The 16,976-nt window shown below is 43.5% G+C and overlaps 2 protein-coding genes across 2 annotated transcripts; both read right to left on the reverse strand.

The window, feature by feature from the left end:
- Positions 1-440: 440 nt before the first annotated feature.
- nkain1 (sodium/potassium transporting ATPase interacting 1) lies at positions 441-7,714 on the reverse strand. Its single transcript, XM_035621545.2, has 8 exons — positions 7,558-7,714; positions 6,845-7,243; positions 5,784-5,921; positions 5,582-5,662; positions 4,505-4,702; positions 4,206-4,266; positions 2,773-2,854; positions 441-2,334 (listed from the first exon to the last, which is right to left on the reverse strand). Exons 2-8 carry the CDS (start codon positions 6,896-6,898, stop codon positions 2,325-2,327), a joined length of 624 nt encoding a protein of 207 aa, XP_035477438.1. The 5' UTR covers positions 6,899-7,243; positions 7,558-7,714; the 3' UTR covers positions 441-2,324.
- A 1,531-nt stretch (positions 7,715-9,245) lies between these two features.
- Positions 9,246-16,951, reverse strand: snrnp40 (small nuclear ribonucleoprotein 40 (U5)). The gene is made up of 10 exons (XM_035621544.2): positions 16,707-16,951; positions 16,159-16,288; positions 15,936-16,029; positions 15,315-15,480; positions 14,957-15,079; positions 12,271-12,391; positions 12,087-12,169; positions 11,118-11,179; positions 9,791-9,894; positions 9,246-9,534 (listed from the first exon to the last, which is right to left on the reverse strand). Exons 1-10 carry the CDS (start codon positions 16,815-16,817, stop codon positions 9,485-9,487), a joined length of 1,044 nt encoding a protein of 347 aa, XP_035477437.1. The 5' UTR covers positions 16,818-16,951; the 3' UTR covers positions 9,246-9,484.
- Between the last annotated feature and the right edge of the window lie 25 nt (positions 16,952-16,976).

The raw sequence follows: 16,976 nt of genomic DNA on the forward strand, positions 1-16,976 counted from the left end.
GAAGTCCCGAGCCGTTGTGTGGATGACGTAATGTGGATACAGTAGATTATAGATGGCAGCCCTTTTTTACGAAAATCTATGGTAATGATATGGAAATTATGAGGATGATACAGGATAGACTGCTAAACATACTTGTATGGTCCCAACATATACTGGGTTACATAGACAAAAGAGTTTAAAGAATGCAAATAGTCATACATTCGAATTATGAAAGGTTGGCCACCACATTATTTTGACAAATCCAATCCAATGTCACCATAATGCATCACTTGTACAATCTACTTACCTGCTCTGGAAAAAAACATGTCATTCTGTGGCTCATAATCCCAATATTACTATAATGTAATCAAAACAAGGAATGAGGGCATTCAATTCATTAAAACATTTAGTCACCTAGTGAGAGAAACGTGTCAACAGATGACAACAGAACAGAAGTCAGGTTTAATGTAGAAAGTGTATTTTTTTTATTATTTCAAACAACCGTACACCCAATAAGGTCTTCGCCTCATACCTGTCCCTCTCCCTCACTCTTCCTGTATCCCCTTCCAGGTAGAAAAACTACATCACTGTGCATTACATATTGTCCTCTCCTTCATTGCCGTGCTCCAGTGGAGAGCAGCAGATGAGCTGCAGGGGTGTGTGTAGTTAGTGGGCAAGATGATGGAGACAATTAGCTGCAGATGAGTCAGAAGAGGGCGACATTAGGACAATCCCCCCAAAAAAGAGAAGAGGATGAGGAGAGAAACAGGTATGAAGAAAAACTTTGATGTGTGTATCCCTCTCCCCCAGTCCCACCCCCTCGCTAATGCAACCCCCGCTTTTCTAAATGGAACCAACAAAACAATCATTGGCTGGTTATTTACATGCACAGTAACCCCCTACCCCCCCCATAGACACACTAATGCCTGATCCCAAAGCCATCTGCATCACTAGTCGGCGGCATCAAAGGTACAGTAGTAGACTGATTTTATTTTCCTGATAACTAAACATCCTTGCACTGGACATCTGACTCTGTTTTTGTAGTATCCCAGAAATGCTGCCCTTTATTTTTCTTATTGTCAACAAATCCAATGAAAAGACCAAAATTAGCGATGCATAGTTCTTTCAAACGAGTGTAGCCAAAGTCTGATATAGCCTTTGCATATTTGCTATAGTCATCTATTGTTGTCCACAACTATTAAAAACACATCAGCAAGCCACATTGTTGCACTGCGTGACATGTTCCTCCGTTACAATGAAGCTGGGCACTCTAGTTTATTGTGAGGGGATCCCATATACACGATCCCGCTGCTGTAAATACTCATGAGAGGTCCACATCTGCCGCAGAAAATAGTCCCAAACAAATGCACTTTTTACTGCTGTTTGAGTGGAATCACTTAAAACTACAGAGCCCAGATGATTTAGGAAATTGTTTCTGTGACTTTCTTTTGTTTAATCTTATGTCCCCAGGAATTAATGGGTTTGGCGATGAGAAGCAAAAAGAAAGCTGGAAAGTATTCCGACACAGACCAAAATATTGTTGGTTTTGGTCTTTTCGTAGGATTTGAAAAAAATACAATAATAAACTATCTAAAATACTAACAGCCTGATCCTTGGAGAAGTTGACCTCTTCCACTCTGCCACTTCTGCTTTATTACCTCAAGAAGCCTGAGATGCAACGTAAACATCTTGAAATGTGAGCGAGGAAAGATGGCTTTGGGAGCTAGAATCATAAGACTGCTCTAATTTGACATCACCACATTCTAAAACGACGACAGGTACGAGCTGTGCCTCTTTTTATTATGTGACCCCCCCACCTACATCCCCACCCACGCACGCACACATACACACACAGGCACCCCAAAAAACAAAATTCACAGCGGCACTGAGTGGTAAGAGTCCAGGGTGCAACCACAAAGCTTCAGCTAGTCCTGTGGAGTTACACAGTCACACACACATTACACACACGCACTTGTGGGAGTGTTGAGAGCTGGCAGTTTAGTGAAGTGTGTCCTCGGTGATTTGACAGAGGTGTCCCCAGCCTCCTGCTCCTCCTTTATCTCATCACACCCCCTGGCATGCTGGTTCTTCCCTGAGCTCTGTACATTCTAATCAGGGCTGTAGTTCTGTCTCAGACACAAGCACACATGCACGCACACGCACGCACGCGCACGCACGCGCACGCACGCACACACACGCACACAAACTCCTCTCCCTCTGGGTGGGGTTAAGTCCATTGCTCGGCTAAATGGTGACACACAGAGTGAGAGTAATCAGGGCGACCTCCACTTCCACATCCACAGTGACACCGTCAGGGTTTGGCCTGAAGGGGGCGCTACCATCGATTAACCAGCCCTGGGAGACGGAGGGGAAGAGAACAAGGGTGATTCATATTGTCGAGACATCAGTGTTTCAGTTAACCAACAACACTTACACCAGTTTTACAGTTTACTCACGATTGTGCAACTCAGCCTAAGAAAACAGTTTGCACAATCTTCTGTGGCTCTGGAAGGAGCTTTAAAAAAAGTTTAACAGAAAAGCTGTTACATAGCGAGGGTGTGGGATTTGAATAAATTGAGCATCTATGTACATGTCAAGCGTTTCTAGAGCTCGACTCAAACTAGGGAGTAAAATTCAGAACGATTTATCATCAATTTTGACTCTTTTTTCTCTCTGGTATGTCCCGCAACTTTATGGACTTTATCACTGGAGTACGTCCTGAAAGAAAAATGCCCCACATTAAGATCAGAAAGAAGGGTGAGACGTTTGGAGAAAGATGTATATGTAACTCACGTGTAAAGAGGCTGCAGTTGCAAATGAGAGGACTTCTGAGGAGGCTGGTAGCCGTAAGAGTCAAAGCCACCAATGAAATCGACTGTAGAAGGAGAGAGAAAGAGAAGGGATGACATCGTTCCACTGTCCCTTAAATTTGTCTATTTTTCAAGTGTTATATTTCAAGCTCATACACTATTTTTACATGGAAATCTGTTACGGCATCAGATTGTATTGTATCAGTGTACCTTTATAACACTGCAAACCCAATGTGACACCAGAATCTGCAGAGATACACCAATACAGCATCTTTCTCACTGCCTCTGTGTCACGGATACACTGTTCTAATCTTTCTCCATCAATTGGGAGGAACAAACTCATGAGATGTCTGGCGAGAATGAAAATAGTCCCTGAAGCATTCTATGTCAGTAGACATTTATACAACAAGTTAGGGTAAGGTGGACAAAGAAAACCTAATTTTCTAATATTTAAATCTTTGCGAATCTTTTTAAAATTAAGAGATGAACAGAAAATCGCCATGAATTATTTTCATTTAGAAAACACTTAATGCTGTGAACGGGTGCAAGAAACAATTAGTTAGACAGATAAATCAACTAGGCTTAAATACTGGTCATGACCAGCTAACTGCAGATATATTGTAGCAAGAGCAGCAAGAAATGTGTTGCCATTAAATAGTTTATTCATCAGACACTGGTTGGTTTATTTTCAAACTGTAAAGTTTCCCTCTGTACATGTTATGTTCACAATTGAAAAAAAAAAATGAGGGAAGCTTAACAAAAATGATAATTCATAATGTTATTATGAATAAAAATGATTCATTAGTGTTTTACTATGAGATATTTTACACTCCCAAATATGAAAACCATTATAGGCCTCAAAAGCAGGATATAATATATAGGTATCTATAAAAACAATGTTGCATGTCACCGCGATGTCATCTGCAACGCTATGTTATGAAATGCATATAATCCTAACAGTGTGTTATTAAGACATCACAACACACGCCCTTGTTCCTACTGAAAATGTAACAAACTGTATGTGTGGGATTTTCTTTTCTTCTACTGAGTGAGAGTAAAACGCTCAGGAGAGGCACAAGAGGAGAGGAACCACTCGGACCCACAGATGGCACACCCATGCTAACAGACAGACGGAAACTCTGATGGTGGGAATATTCCGGCAGACATCTCGAATGCTCTCCACAGATGGAGCGCTGAGATTACCCAGAGGGAATCCTCTGCTGTGATATCACTCAGCATGACTCGGGCAGGAAGAAAAAAAAAAAGAAAGACCTAACAGCACTCTGAAATCCAAATCCTTGGATCGCTAACACAAAAGGCCTCTCCATAGTGTGACAAAAAAGTAAACCGCAGCGGCTGGAAGCGGCACTAGTAGAGGATCAACAAGCTTTTAAGGAGAAGACAAAAAGCACTCACAGCTGTCCTCGTCGTCCTGGAAGACTTTGCTCACGTAGCAGGCGTACACGAAGCCAAAGAGCTGTTAGAGAGGAGATGCCAAAATCAAGATGACTGCTGTTGTATAGTCTGAGTCACTGCTGACTTAAGAGTGTCTGCCCTTTATTTCATAGACAATCTTTTAGACTCAGCAAAATAAAATGCAAATAATGTTATTTTACAGTGTTCATGAACATTTTTGTGTGATGCCGTTGCAAAGCCAAATGAATGTAAATGAAACAAGCGGTTCTTGCAGGTGTGTGTGTTTGTCGGATACGTACTGCCAACAGGATCTGAATGGCGGAACTCAACACCTCGATGTACTGGTAGTCAAGGAGACACCCGGAGACCGTGATGACATGGTGGTCATCAGGGGCCATGTGAGAGTCTAGCACTGGCGTTACCAGGCAACCAGGACCATGCTCCATCCACCACGAACGATGGAGAGATGTGTTGAACGTCATGAGAAAGTCCCTGTCCTGTAAACACACACACACACACACACACACACACACACACACACACACACACACATTAACAAAAATAGTGAGAAAAAGGCATCATGATTTCCCATGCCCAAGGTGGGAGCCGGAAACATTGAATGTTTGATAACTTTGCATGATACTTGACTTCCAGAGGTTACCAACCTCAGGATCGGGGGTCAACTGAGGACAGAAGCTTTACTGGGCTAAAAAGGCATTTCTTTTTATAGGGAAACATGTAGTTGTTTGCAGACTATTACGAGTAGTTGTACATTAGAGCTGGAACTAAGTGTTTTTTAATCAATTAATCTCCTGATTATTTTCTAACTAATTGGTCTAAAAAAAATGACACCTTAAAATTTGTCCAACCAAAAGTCCACAACCCAAAGATATTGTGTTAGATATTACGTAAACCTGTGAAAAACTGAAAATAGTCAGATTTTTCACAGGTAGAACGGAGGATGGAAACAGAATATTTGGTTGTTGTTTTTTTCTTAAAAATTAGTTAAATGATAAGGTGATTATCATAAATATTGCAAATTATTTTTTTCTGTTGACTGACTAACTGATAAACTAACCACTCCAATGTAAATATATATATATTTATAGCATTTATAGTAAGAGGTGATTAGTCAAAGAGGTCGGAACCAGTCAAACCACTCCAATGTAAATATATATATATTTATAGCATTTATAGTAAGAGGTGATTAGTCAAAGAGGTCGGAACCAGTCACTTCAATAATTATAAAAAATGGTTGGTAAATAGTTTTCTATTAACCCAGCGATTAATCATTCCTGCAATCTATAATATGAGCAAATGTCCTAATTGTAAAGGCATCACACACAACCACAAGTACACACACAAACAGGACTTACCTGAGACAGGTTTCCAACCTCCAGGTAGAAACAGATGATGAAGGAGTTCCAGCCCACCCAAAGGACAAGCCATACTGCATACTGCCAAACAGAAAACCGAGTTCAGTTTCTGTATGAAAGTAGCTACACACAGGTTAACGCTTTATAGATTCAAAGTAAAAAGGGTGCTGTGACATCATCAGAAGGTGACGAATACACTCACAAAGATGAGGTATCTGAAGCGGAACTGCACGGTGCCGAACATGCCCAGGATGACGGCCATAATGTGCAGGAAGTTGGCCAGGATGGGGGCCCACTGGTATCCCAGAAAATCAAACACCTGCCTCTGGAGGGCTGCCACCTAGGGGGATGGGGAAGGAGGAGGGTGGGAGGTGTCACATAAACACACACGGAAACATTAGAGGAATATACACCAACACTCTCAAATGAGGATATATGCAAATACAACACAAACACAACACACACAAGAAATCCCACACAGACGGTGACGGGGACACACATACACAGGTCTGCCGCAGTTGTTTCCATGGTAACTGCCTGGAGCACCATCCAGTCCAGTGACTGTAAAAGAGGAGCAACCCCTTAAAGCTCCCCCAAACTAATGAGGATCTATGGGCCGAATCCCCCCGCCGCACAACAACAACCCATCAGCCCCGACGCACAATGGCCTGGGCAGCCAGCCCCTCGCACTGCTGCCGCCTGAGCCCGCATCATCCTCGTTACAGGAATAGATGATACTGTCTCATATTACACACTTATTACGTTTTAAAGGAATAGTCTCCAGCTATTTGTGGACACGGGGAACAGCCAACTTTAACTCCAGAATGGAGACCAGATGGGGAACAGGACAGGGCCTCCTTGGCCCTCTCGTGCTTCACATTGACGGGGTTCTGCCGGAGTGGGGCTGTATCACCCCTCTCTCTCCAGACATGCAGACCACCCTTGTCACCGGAGAGCCCCCCTGCCCTGCTCCCTCTGCTTCAAAGACACACACACACACACACACACACCCTCGCCTGTAATGTGGCACGGCATCCCAGCAGCTGCAACGAAAAGCTGCTTTAGTGTGACAAGTACAGGGAGGGCTGGACAAAAATGTCTGATTACAACGTGCAGCTCTGGAGCACGCTGCTCTAATTATGTGTTCACGGTGAAGGAGTGGAGAGGTTGCTCGGGTCACGCACGCGCGCGCGCGCTGCGCACACAGACACACAGACACACACACACACACACACACACGTCCCATCACATGTACCCACTCACCAGTTGTAGTGAACAAATCACTAGCAGCGTGCATCTTCCGTCGCACTTCCCCATCTTGGAGGGCTCGGGACGCGGCTTGGAGCCGCGGAGGCTCCGGGGGAAAGACGGGTCCCCGGTCAGATCCAGACTGCCTGGCCGTCTCAGCTCACACCATTCCCGGCTGAACAGACCTGCCCAAGGCCGCCGCCACCGCCACCGCCGCCTCCTCCTCCTCCTCCTCCTCCTCCACTCACAGTGAGTGACCCATCTTGGCCGCTGGCTTCGTCGGTAAATAACAGTCGCGGGTGGTTTGCAAGGGGAGAGGGGGAGGAGGTGGGGAGGGGTCGGGGGGGGGCGTCCACTTGGAGCCGGCCCGCTGCGGTCCGACCAACACCGACAACCGAATCACCTCGGCCACACCTTCCGGGAGAGGGGATACACAAAGGCACAAAGAGAGACGGAGAGCTGTCACAACGTGGCCCGGGCCGACAGACGGAAGCGAACATCATATGATACGGGATCACCCGGGGGGGGGGGGGGGGGGGGGGAGCGACCCCGCAGCGCCACCGCGGCTAACGTCGGGCTACATGCGATCCGCCGCGGACACAAAGCAGCCCGTCGCGACTCACGGTTTCCTCGGAGGAGTCTCCCCTCTCGGCCGCCGCCCGGCCGGGTCTCGGCCTCCAGAAGCGGCTCGGGGTAAAGAGGTCAAGTCGGCGGGCGGGTCTACTCACCGGTACCGGGGCTCTGGGCTCCTTCGCTCCGTCTAGCAGCGTCTTTTGTCAACAATCGTTGCCGGGGCGGGCGCAGGAGGAGCCGGAGGGGGGAGAGAGGCAGAAAGAGAGAGAGAGAGAGAGAGAGAGAGAGAGAGAGAGAGAGAGAGAGAGAGAGAGAGAGAGAGAGAGAGAGAGAGAGGGGGGGGGGGGGGGTGCTCTCAGTCACTGCGACCCCCTCGAGGAGAAGCTGCCTGGATTCTGCAGACCCGCGTGCGTGCGTGCGTGCGCGCGCCCGAGCGGCAGCCCCCCGCGAGGCGTTCAAAAAAAAAAGAAAAAAGGAGCACAAAAGAAACGGAGGAGTCGCGGCGGCGGAGGGGGCAGACGACCGTGACTAAAGTCTGATGCCGCCTCCAGGCAGCGCTGGCCCGCGGCGCCGCTCGTCTCCAACAGCCTGCGGTCGCTCGGAGCGGAGGACACGCTGTTACCGGCCATGTTCCATCCAGCTCGGCCCCCCCACCACGGGCGGTCAGCCCCTCGCCGATCACAGGCCAGAGAGTGGCCGCAGCGGCGGTTATCGCGAGGTCAGAGGACGACCCGTGAAACAAGAAGTGTTTAATGGTGTACACCCAGGTTTCCTGCAACGCAGCGCACACTCAGACACCAGGCTTCTCAAACAATACTAAAGTGATGACACGGGCAAGTTTGAACTTTTTCCATTTGACCTTTCTCTCCAAACTCCAAACTGCACTTTACTCAATCTCTCTCTCTGTCTATTTATACCTCTATCTAAATGTTTGGTCACCTAATGTATGGGGTTCATCCATGTTTAATTCACAGTAGTGCACTTATTCATATTTCGCTATGCATATATAAAATGCAGGGGTTGAAAAAAAACTCAGCCCTTTCTGCAAAGAAAGCTCCTCACTTTGAGTGTAAAACGATCCAACTTCATCACTTTCATCCAAAGAAGAGGGAATTCTCCTTAAAGCGAGGCAGACTGAAAACAATACGATGGTGATAAGATAATAAAAGTACAGTACATAATGTAACATGTACTCTTGAGAGTTATGAAGTTTTCAAAAAAGAACTGCAACAAAAGAAAATGTGCTTCAGATAAGTGCAGAATAAAATAACTAGGTGTGATGAGCCAAGCGACAGTTTGTGTTGTATATTCATTAAGGGCATTGATTGCAAAATACACCATCAGAGGATGGCCCAGACCAGACTTAAAAAGTTTGAATTTCTGTGTGATTTGTTGGCTTAAAAAAAATTTTACAATGGAAAACTGCAGCAATACATCTTGTCATTTTTTTCCCCCTACTAATAAATTTCCCATTCAAACACATCAAAGAGGCAAAACAGAATGGGCCATATCTGTAAAAAATAAAACTCTTTAAACTTTGTGCACATTGAAAACGTGTACATTTTGTGTTCACCTGAAGCTCTGCTGCTTAATTTCAACATCAACAATGTATTTTTCTAATATTACTCTGCATCTTGTTTGTAAACCCACACTCACAGCATTTATCACCACTGTCCACAGATGTGACACTGACAGCAGATTCTTTATATAAAATGACTTGTTTTATCGCTGTTTTCCAGTGTTCCAACTGTTTTGCTTATTTCTACTCCGCTTCGGTTGATGTAGAGGTGAAACTTCTTTAATCCCAAGGAAAGCATCACAATGACGAAAGAACCTAACAACCTTTTTTTTTACAGAATACGGAAGTTTATTAAAAAGAAACAAATCAAGATTAAAAAAAGCTCGAGATTGTTGTGACTGAGTGTAATAAACTTTGAACACACATCCTGAGGTTGTTCCGAGACAAACTGAAGCAAATGTAATTGCAGTGACTTGACCGATCACCACCCATCTACGACCACAATGGGATGTTCACACACGCACGCACGCACACACTCATCCATGTTTCCACACATAAACATCCTACTGAATTTCTCCCATGTAGAGTCGTTTATCACTGGAGCCAGACAGCACTGTGTGGAGAGAAAAAGATGATTAGTCATGTTTTTCTAACTGAGGTGAGCTGCACAGTTACGCAAAATTAAATCCAACAGATAAAAAATGAGAATTTGTGCTGACAAAAAAACACATGGACGTGAAAAGCATCTTCTCTTCAGTATCTTTGGGGAAAAAAATCCCTAACCTGTTCCTCAAGTCTCAATCTCAGTTCTATTCTTCTAACATGAATTACAGGGTGTAATCTGAGACCAAAGCAGTTGTTCAACTCACCGACAGGCTCCTCCGGGTGGAAGGCCACTTCATTGACGGAGCCGGCGTGGCCCGGCAGCTTGTACAGGATCCTACGTGATGTGGTGTCCCAAACATACACAAATCTAGAAACAAAGTCAATAACTGTTAATAACCAAGACATTTGAGACCCAATGATTATATTGTTTATTTTCTTTTTGTTTGAAGTTATGCTGCTGTTTGTGGTTTAAGAAAGAAAATGTGTGAGCCAAAGTAGAAACTGAATTTAAATGTTGTTTTTTTAGAAATTAGAAAATCTCTTTCAAAATCATCCTAATGGCATCGTATTCATATGTAATAATGCAAGTTTCCAAATATCCAACCCTGGAACACGATCTTACTGGAACATTTATGTCATCAGGACTTCTAAGCCATCTTAAACATCCAATTCAAGGTCTTCCAAACTCAAATTCCCCCACATTCAAGGACCCAAAACGTCATGGTTTTAACTATTTTTTTTTGCACAAAATATATGAATTCAAGTGCCTTCAATGACCCATATCTACTTATGTCTGATGAAGCATAGACAAGTATATAAAAAAGTGGGGACCCTGTGCCATATACATTTACCAAGACAGGGATGATTTCTAATGTCTTCTTTTAATATGTATGTTTTGAGCAGCCTTTCCCACAAACCGAGACCATTGTGGGTTTAAAGTCCATGGGCAAGTCGAGAGGCCATACACAGTTCAGATGAGGCTGTAACAATAGCAGGACTCAGAGCGTAGACATTTGAGATGCAGAGATTACAGCTAAAAGGCTGATATCAGAAAAGATGATATCAGAAGAGACGCTTGGTGAATATTGCAGATATGGACAAAACAAAGATACAATGGCGATGTAAGTAAGTGCATTGCTGCTCTGGTAAAATTTTCACGGGATCTCGCTTTTTGTATTGTGGTATTGTTTTAAGAATCATGATTAATAAAAACATTGTTTTTTTGGATGCCACATTTGTTCCATATGCTGCTGCTTTTATGTTCGAGTGAGCAGAAGACAATTTACCCTGTGGTGGACTAGAGTCATATTTTATTTTATTCTATGCTATCCAAAGATACAGCAATTCTTGTAATCCACCAACATTTTTGCTGTACTATATAGATTATACAGCTGCAGAATATGAATATAATATTCACTTTTCCCATAAGACTGATAAATTGAATGACAGACTAGAAGCAAGTGAAGACCTGAGGGTGACGTCAGGACTTTGGCTCGCTGCAGTCAACAAGAATTTCCCAGAAACTGATAATTAAGTACACCTTGGCCTCCAGCTAGTGTGTGTTTGTGTGTTTTGAGGGATTCCTCTCACCTGTCAGCTGATCCTGCCGCTATCTTACTGCCATCAGTAGACCAGGAGCACCTCAGCAAATTCTGAACGACAGGAGCAGATGTTAGGAAATTTCATCAGCGACACGAAACAACCGATGTACGAGAGAGCTACAATTACCGTAATTAGATGAAAGACCAGATTTGCTTTATTAGAAAGGACAGCAGAGAGAGATGGGAGAGGCAGGAGAGGATGAAAGGAAATGTCACGCAACTGTGGGGGGCGGCAGATGTAAGGCAGGACGGCAGCTGTTGGTAACTTCTGTGCAAAGTTCTAGACTGTTTCAGTTCACAGGATAAAAGTAATGAACGTGGGCTTTTATGTATGTCAGAGAGTGACATGTTTTGATGCCTTTATAGGAAAAAAAATGAATGTTTGGTCTCTCGCATGGAGAATTTTTTTTCTCAAACATACAATCTATGACACTGGGCGTCTTCAATAGTGAGTAGTGCTGCCTGTGTCAAACCCCCAAAGTACTGAACATGCTCTAGATCGCAGATTTTTTTCCACCGACATGTGACCGGCTCTCGAGTCGGTTCCATTTATGGTTACTTGAACCTTGGTGCCGCCCAGCAAACTGGCCTGCGTTTACAGCATTTTGAGTGGAACCATTGTAGTCATTGACGCCCCATCAAAGGAGGACACAAGGGAAAGATCGAAGTAGACAGTAGTCAAGGGATGGCGGGATGTCTGTGGACGTAACAACAGTTTCAACGACTGTCGACTGTCGAATTTTTTCACATTCAAAAAATTGCTCAAAAAACATATCATGAGAAGAAGAAGTAGAGGACTGTCATGTTTAAGACAAATGGTGTGTAAAAACAAAACTCGTTATTTTTTGATGCCAACTCTGAATGGTTCAAAATTTGGTTATGCAAAGCAGAGAGGAGCCTGTTCCCTGTTGGTGGAAAGGGGCTTAAAAAAAGACAGCTGGAGAGCTATTCATCTTACCTTCTCAAAATTGTGAACATTGCCCTGGAAAATCTTCACACATCTCTCCTTGGGCGCAAATGGTCGAACATCCCAAATTCGCACTACACAGGGAAACAGACAGAAGTCAACATCCGGCAATAAAAAGTCAAGAGTGTTACGGCCTGAAAAAGAAAAAAAGGCATTTCCTATACACTCATCCTACCTGTGTTGTCCATGGAGTTTGAGAGAAGGTATGATCCCTCAGAGCTCAGTGCAAGTCCAGTTACTGAGTCACCGTGGCCGTGCATGTTGTAGATCAGCTTATTCTGCCTAAGGTCCCACACCTGCACAACACAAACAACAGCTCCTGACAGTGTTTGTACAAAAAGGACATTTACAAGCCAATCAATGTATGTACAGACCAAAGAGGGGGCTTGAGCCGATATGTCACTGGTCGACACATAATCCATATTCAGTTGACAAAACAAGTTGTCATAATTGTGGCCAGAATCGGGGAGAAGAGAAACAGAGAACCTGATGTTTTTAGAACACTTGCACACTACACAAAATCACAAAAGAGCCAGCAGCAGGGTTGGTAACCAAAGTACGTAACATGATGAGGCACCAAAAACACAAATGTGATTCTTGAACATCATCATAAAAGATGCAAGAGATAACAACAGAGGCAGTGACTGTTTTATGGACCTCGCAGCGCCAGAGGGAGGCACTTTCACAGCACACTGACAATAACCGTAATACTGTTCAACCAGCCCATTTGAAATGTATTCAAAATGCAAAGTGTTTCATGAACTACAGATATGAATGATGATGATGACCTATTTTTAAGAACGACACAGCATCCTGAATGACCCGACTCATCCACCCTCACCAGATGTTTGAGTTGAGCCACAAGGGCAGAAGATCAAAATGGAAAGATTTAAACAAGATCCTTTGTTTCTGTTGCTTTCACAATATTAGATATCCGTAGCCACCCTTGCAATCTGCGACTAAATCTACCAGCACTGCTGTTTGTGTTTATCTGAAATGGTCAGTAACATTTACCTTTTTAGAAGAATGTACTTTTGTGGTCTTAACTGTGGTATCTTGTGAATTAGAAAAGCGTTACTGTTTTGTTCTGTGAGGGTGGGTAGAAGGAAAAAAAATCAGCCGGGAAAACACACAGGACCAAGCAACGACAATGTATAACTTCAGTTGCTAGTATTCCTTTTATGGACTGTCTCTGCTGTTTAGCTTTGCGACATAATTTGTTATCAAACATATCTTTTGCACCTCTGTCAAAATAAATGTCCTTCTTTGGATAATAAAGTTAAATTTGGTTTGGTATCCCAGTCTGTAGATACATCCATGATGCCAAATAATCACAGTGAATGCATGATGTATGTATGGAAGACTATGAAAACCTCCATACATTATACATCGTTCTACAAAATCCTTGCATAATTGTATTTCACATAGGATATAGCAGTGTGGTATGGGTGTGCCATAATGTGAATATTATGTAACCCTGTTATTCATTTTGATCTATGCTAAGAATTCATTTCAATAAATATATTATTACAGTAATTCTTTTTCCTCCATGCTCTAATACTGAGTGGTATGTTATCCGAGTGTGAAAATCTGTTCTGGGTTGTCGTCAGCTGAACTGATGGGACAGGGGTTTAGTTGTCCTCTGTGACATTATAAACACGTTTCACAGTTAATCGGTGGAATCTTCATTGATACTCTGCTTGTGTAAAGTGAACATTCAACTATTGTACCATTTACTGTATCTTCACTCATATATTAGGAGTTTAGTAGTGTGGATATGTTATTCTACTTTCGGCAGCCAGCATTCACACCGCCGTTTCTTCTGAAATTGCCTTTGCTGGTTACCGTTGATATTCTTACATTTTCCACAGCAAGAATAAAACAAATATTTTGACAGACTGTATGATAAAGACAGATAAAGAGTTCCTTCTCAATCCTACCAATCGTTTCCAGGATCATTATTTATGAGTGAAACTGTGAGATAATGACAAAATTGAGATACGATCTACTGGAGTAAATGACTGACTACATTCAAGTCATATTCAAGTGTTTGACGTAGGGTAAAGGCTTTTCTCGTGTTCTACTAAAATTGTCGGCAAGATTTTATAATTGTCAGTTAACTGTTGGATATAAATTTGTAATGGATTTTTTGTTAGTTTAGTTAGTATAATATTTGCAACAATTATACTATGTACATCTGATACATTTATAGATCATCTGAATTTCTCAGAATATTTTTGGGGCGGACCAAAGCAGCAGGGCCAGCCAAATAAACATGAAAGTCTCCAACTGACTGATCAAGTTAGATAATTTTTTCGCCCAGCGGAGAGTTGGGAGTTTCCCCACTGGCCTTTCAAGATGAATTGGCGCTAACAGTTCTTATACTTTTATGTCCGTCAGGCCTTTACAGACAGTGTTGCCAAGTTTTTTTGCTAGATTTTTCAACATTCCACAGCACTGCAGCACTGTAGTAGCAGTGCAGAGCAGCAGCCTGGAAATTGCTGCTGGTTGACATATAGTCTCTGAAGGCCTGACGTTCAGTCACTATTTCATTAATTTTCCGTCTGTTGACAACAGAAACAGAAAAACATGTAAGTGAGAACATGTATATGTGAGCACAGAGGGCGGGAGAGAGGCAAACACATAAAGGGCTGAAAATGGCCGACATTAGGGATTTTTGCAGAAACCCTTCAATGACGTTCCACGACAGTTGCCAACAATGTCCTCAATTTTGTCCAGGCGTATACAAGATATTTATCTAGTCTTGTTTGTGATCCTTTTGAATGCATATGACTTATAAGTCTGTGCGCATTTTCTGTGTCTTCTCCAGGTTCTCTGCACAGGCTTAAAAAACCAAGTACCTTGATGTCGTTGTCAATGCCTCCTGACAGGATCTGATCACTTGTGTCGTTGAAGGTGACGGCCAGCACCTGATAGGTGTTCTGGAAAGTGTGGATGGCTCCCTTCTTCCGAATGTCCCACAGCTGCCATGGCGGCAAACACAGAGAAAGACATTAATGAAGGCACTGTCAGACCAACAAATGATTAACAACTTCTTAAATACAAGATCAAAACCAGAACGGTGGCCCAAGACTGTCACCACTGAGAGTGTTGGGGTTAAATCTCCAAACCCAATAGTTGGATACAATGTTAATAAAAGCTGGTAAAGCTCTAAAGAGGTCACTTGATTTAGTTATACTATTTGGCAGCTAATCTCACCTTGACAGTCCCGTCATCGCTGCCGGTGCAGACCAGCTGGGGCCCTCTGCGGGCTGGGTAGCAGGTGTTCACGAAGGAGGTGTGGCCTTTCAGACGCTTCATCCTTTCGCCTGTTTCGCTGTCCCACACACCCACAGTCTTGTCTGTGCTCGCTGAAAAGAGCATGCTGAAATACACGGCAATAAAAAACTCAGTTGGTCAAACTTTTCTAGACACATATTTCTTAAGATTTAGATCAACAAGAATGAGATTCACTTGTCTCTTGCCAATTATCACAACCAGCTAGTAAGGTGTTACAAACGTCAAATTTGTGTTTTTCATCAATTGATCACAGACAGTAGAATGAACCGTTGTGTCTAATTGGTACTTTGGTTTAGACAATTATGGATGGCTGATATTTTACAATCTTTTTATTAAACTCAAGCTGTTGAAGTATTGTATCCGTCATCCCAAAAGTTCCACGGATTGTGTATTAATAATTATATGATTGCTTGATGCATATAAACCAACTCACTTCACCTTAATGATGTTCATTGTATTAGTACAGCTAATTATTTTGACTGAAGTTTTGTCCAGAAGTTTATGTCTACACCATTGTTCTTCATGCTTGATTGTTCTTACCTGCCATCTGTGTTGTAGTGCAGCTCCATTACCGCTCCACTGTGGCCCTTCAGAGTGGCATAATTGTCACAATCTCCATACACGTTCCACATCACTGCAGAAGTGATGAAAACACAGAGCACAAAGCATTTATTCACAATAAGTGGGGCTTTGAATACGTTTTAACGAGGAAATGTGAACTGCAGGACTGTTTGGAGTAGTTTGATCGTTGTTAATAACTTACATATGAGCCTGTCAAATCCTGAGGAGGCCAGCGTGGCTCCGTTGGGATGAAACTTGCAGCAGTAGACCTCGCCCTCGTGGCCAGACATCAGCATGATGGGAGCCTGCAGGCTGGAGCTTCGCGGGGGCCCCTGCAGGAGACATCAGCATGTGTTTTAAAATACCTATTATTTTAATCTATGATCCAGTTGAAGTTCATAATAGTGGACTGCAGAGTAAATCAAGCACACACAAGTCATTGAGAGAGAAATCTGAAGGGAAAAAAGCTCATCATGATATTTGGAGTATCAGTGTATTAGTTAGTCTCAGCTGAGAGTGGCTGAAAGTGAATGATCCACCTCGCACTCTTTACGTGTATGTCCCTTCCTACTTATCAGTATCGTTAGCAGCCATGTCTGGTTTATAAACGTAAAATAACCTTTCTAGTCCGCAGCTAGTCCACTTCAGAGGACGCTACGCAGTCAGTAACGACAATTGACTTGTTGTGGTCTCTCTAACGAGCTTCTCGCAGAACTTCTCTGGACAACAGTGGGTTTTTTCTCTTCTCACCATCGCCACGAGTTGCTGAGACTGAGCCGCCGCCACCAGCTCTGTCCGGGGTCGTTTCACGGCGGCAGGAACCACCGCCATGTCCGCCGCTCTTTTCTTGGGCTCAATCATCCTTGGTTTGAGGACCAGAAACGGCGAAAACGTTGGAATTCAAAGCTTTAATTTACAAAACAAAAAACCGAACGGACCTCGTTCAAAGAGGGAAACCCAGCGGACGAACACCAACGAAGAACAGAGGGGAACTACTTCCGCCGGCTATGAGGCGCCTGA

The sequence above is a fragment of the Scophthalmus maximus genome, chromosome 22 (assembly GCF_022379125.1).
Source record: "Scophthalmus maximus strain ysfricsl-2021 chromosome 22, ASM2237912v1, whole genome shotgun sequence".
Lineage (NCBI taxonomy): Eukaryota > Metazoa > Chordata > Actinopteri > Pleuronectiformes > Scophthalmidae > Scophthalmus > Scophthalmus maximus.

Excerpts from the sequence above, each read along its gene's own strand:
- nkain1 (XM_035621545.2), bottom strand. The coding sequence starts at position 6,898 with ATGGGGAAGTGCGACGGAAGATGCACGCTGCTAGTGATTTGTTCACTA. Across the intron at positions 4,267-4,504 it reads CCATTCAGATCCTGTTGGCA|CTCTTTGGCTTCGTGTACGC; the intron begins GTACGTATCCGA and ends CCTCTCTAACAG. Across the intron at positions 2,855-4,205 it reads CCAGGACGACGAGGACAGCT|TCGATTTCATTGGTGGCTTT; the intron begins GTGAGTGCTTTT and ends CTCCTTCTACAG.
- snrnp40 (XM_035621544.2), bottom strand. The coding sequence starts at position 16,817 with ATGATTGAGCCCAAGAAAAGAGCGGCGGACATGGCGGTGGTTCCTGCC. Across the intron at positions 12,392-14,956 it reads GCATTGACAACGACATCAAG|GTGTGGGACCTTAGGCAGAA; the intron begins GTACTTGGTTTT and ends TGTGTTGTGCAG. Across the intron at positions 9,895-11,117 it reads GCGGCAGGATCAGCTGACAG|ATTTGTGTATGTTTGGGACA; the intron begins GTGAGAGGAATC and ends CTTTGTTTCTAG.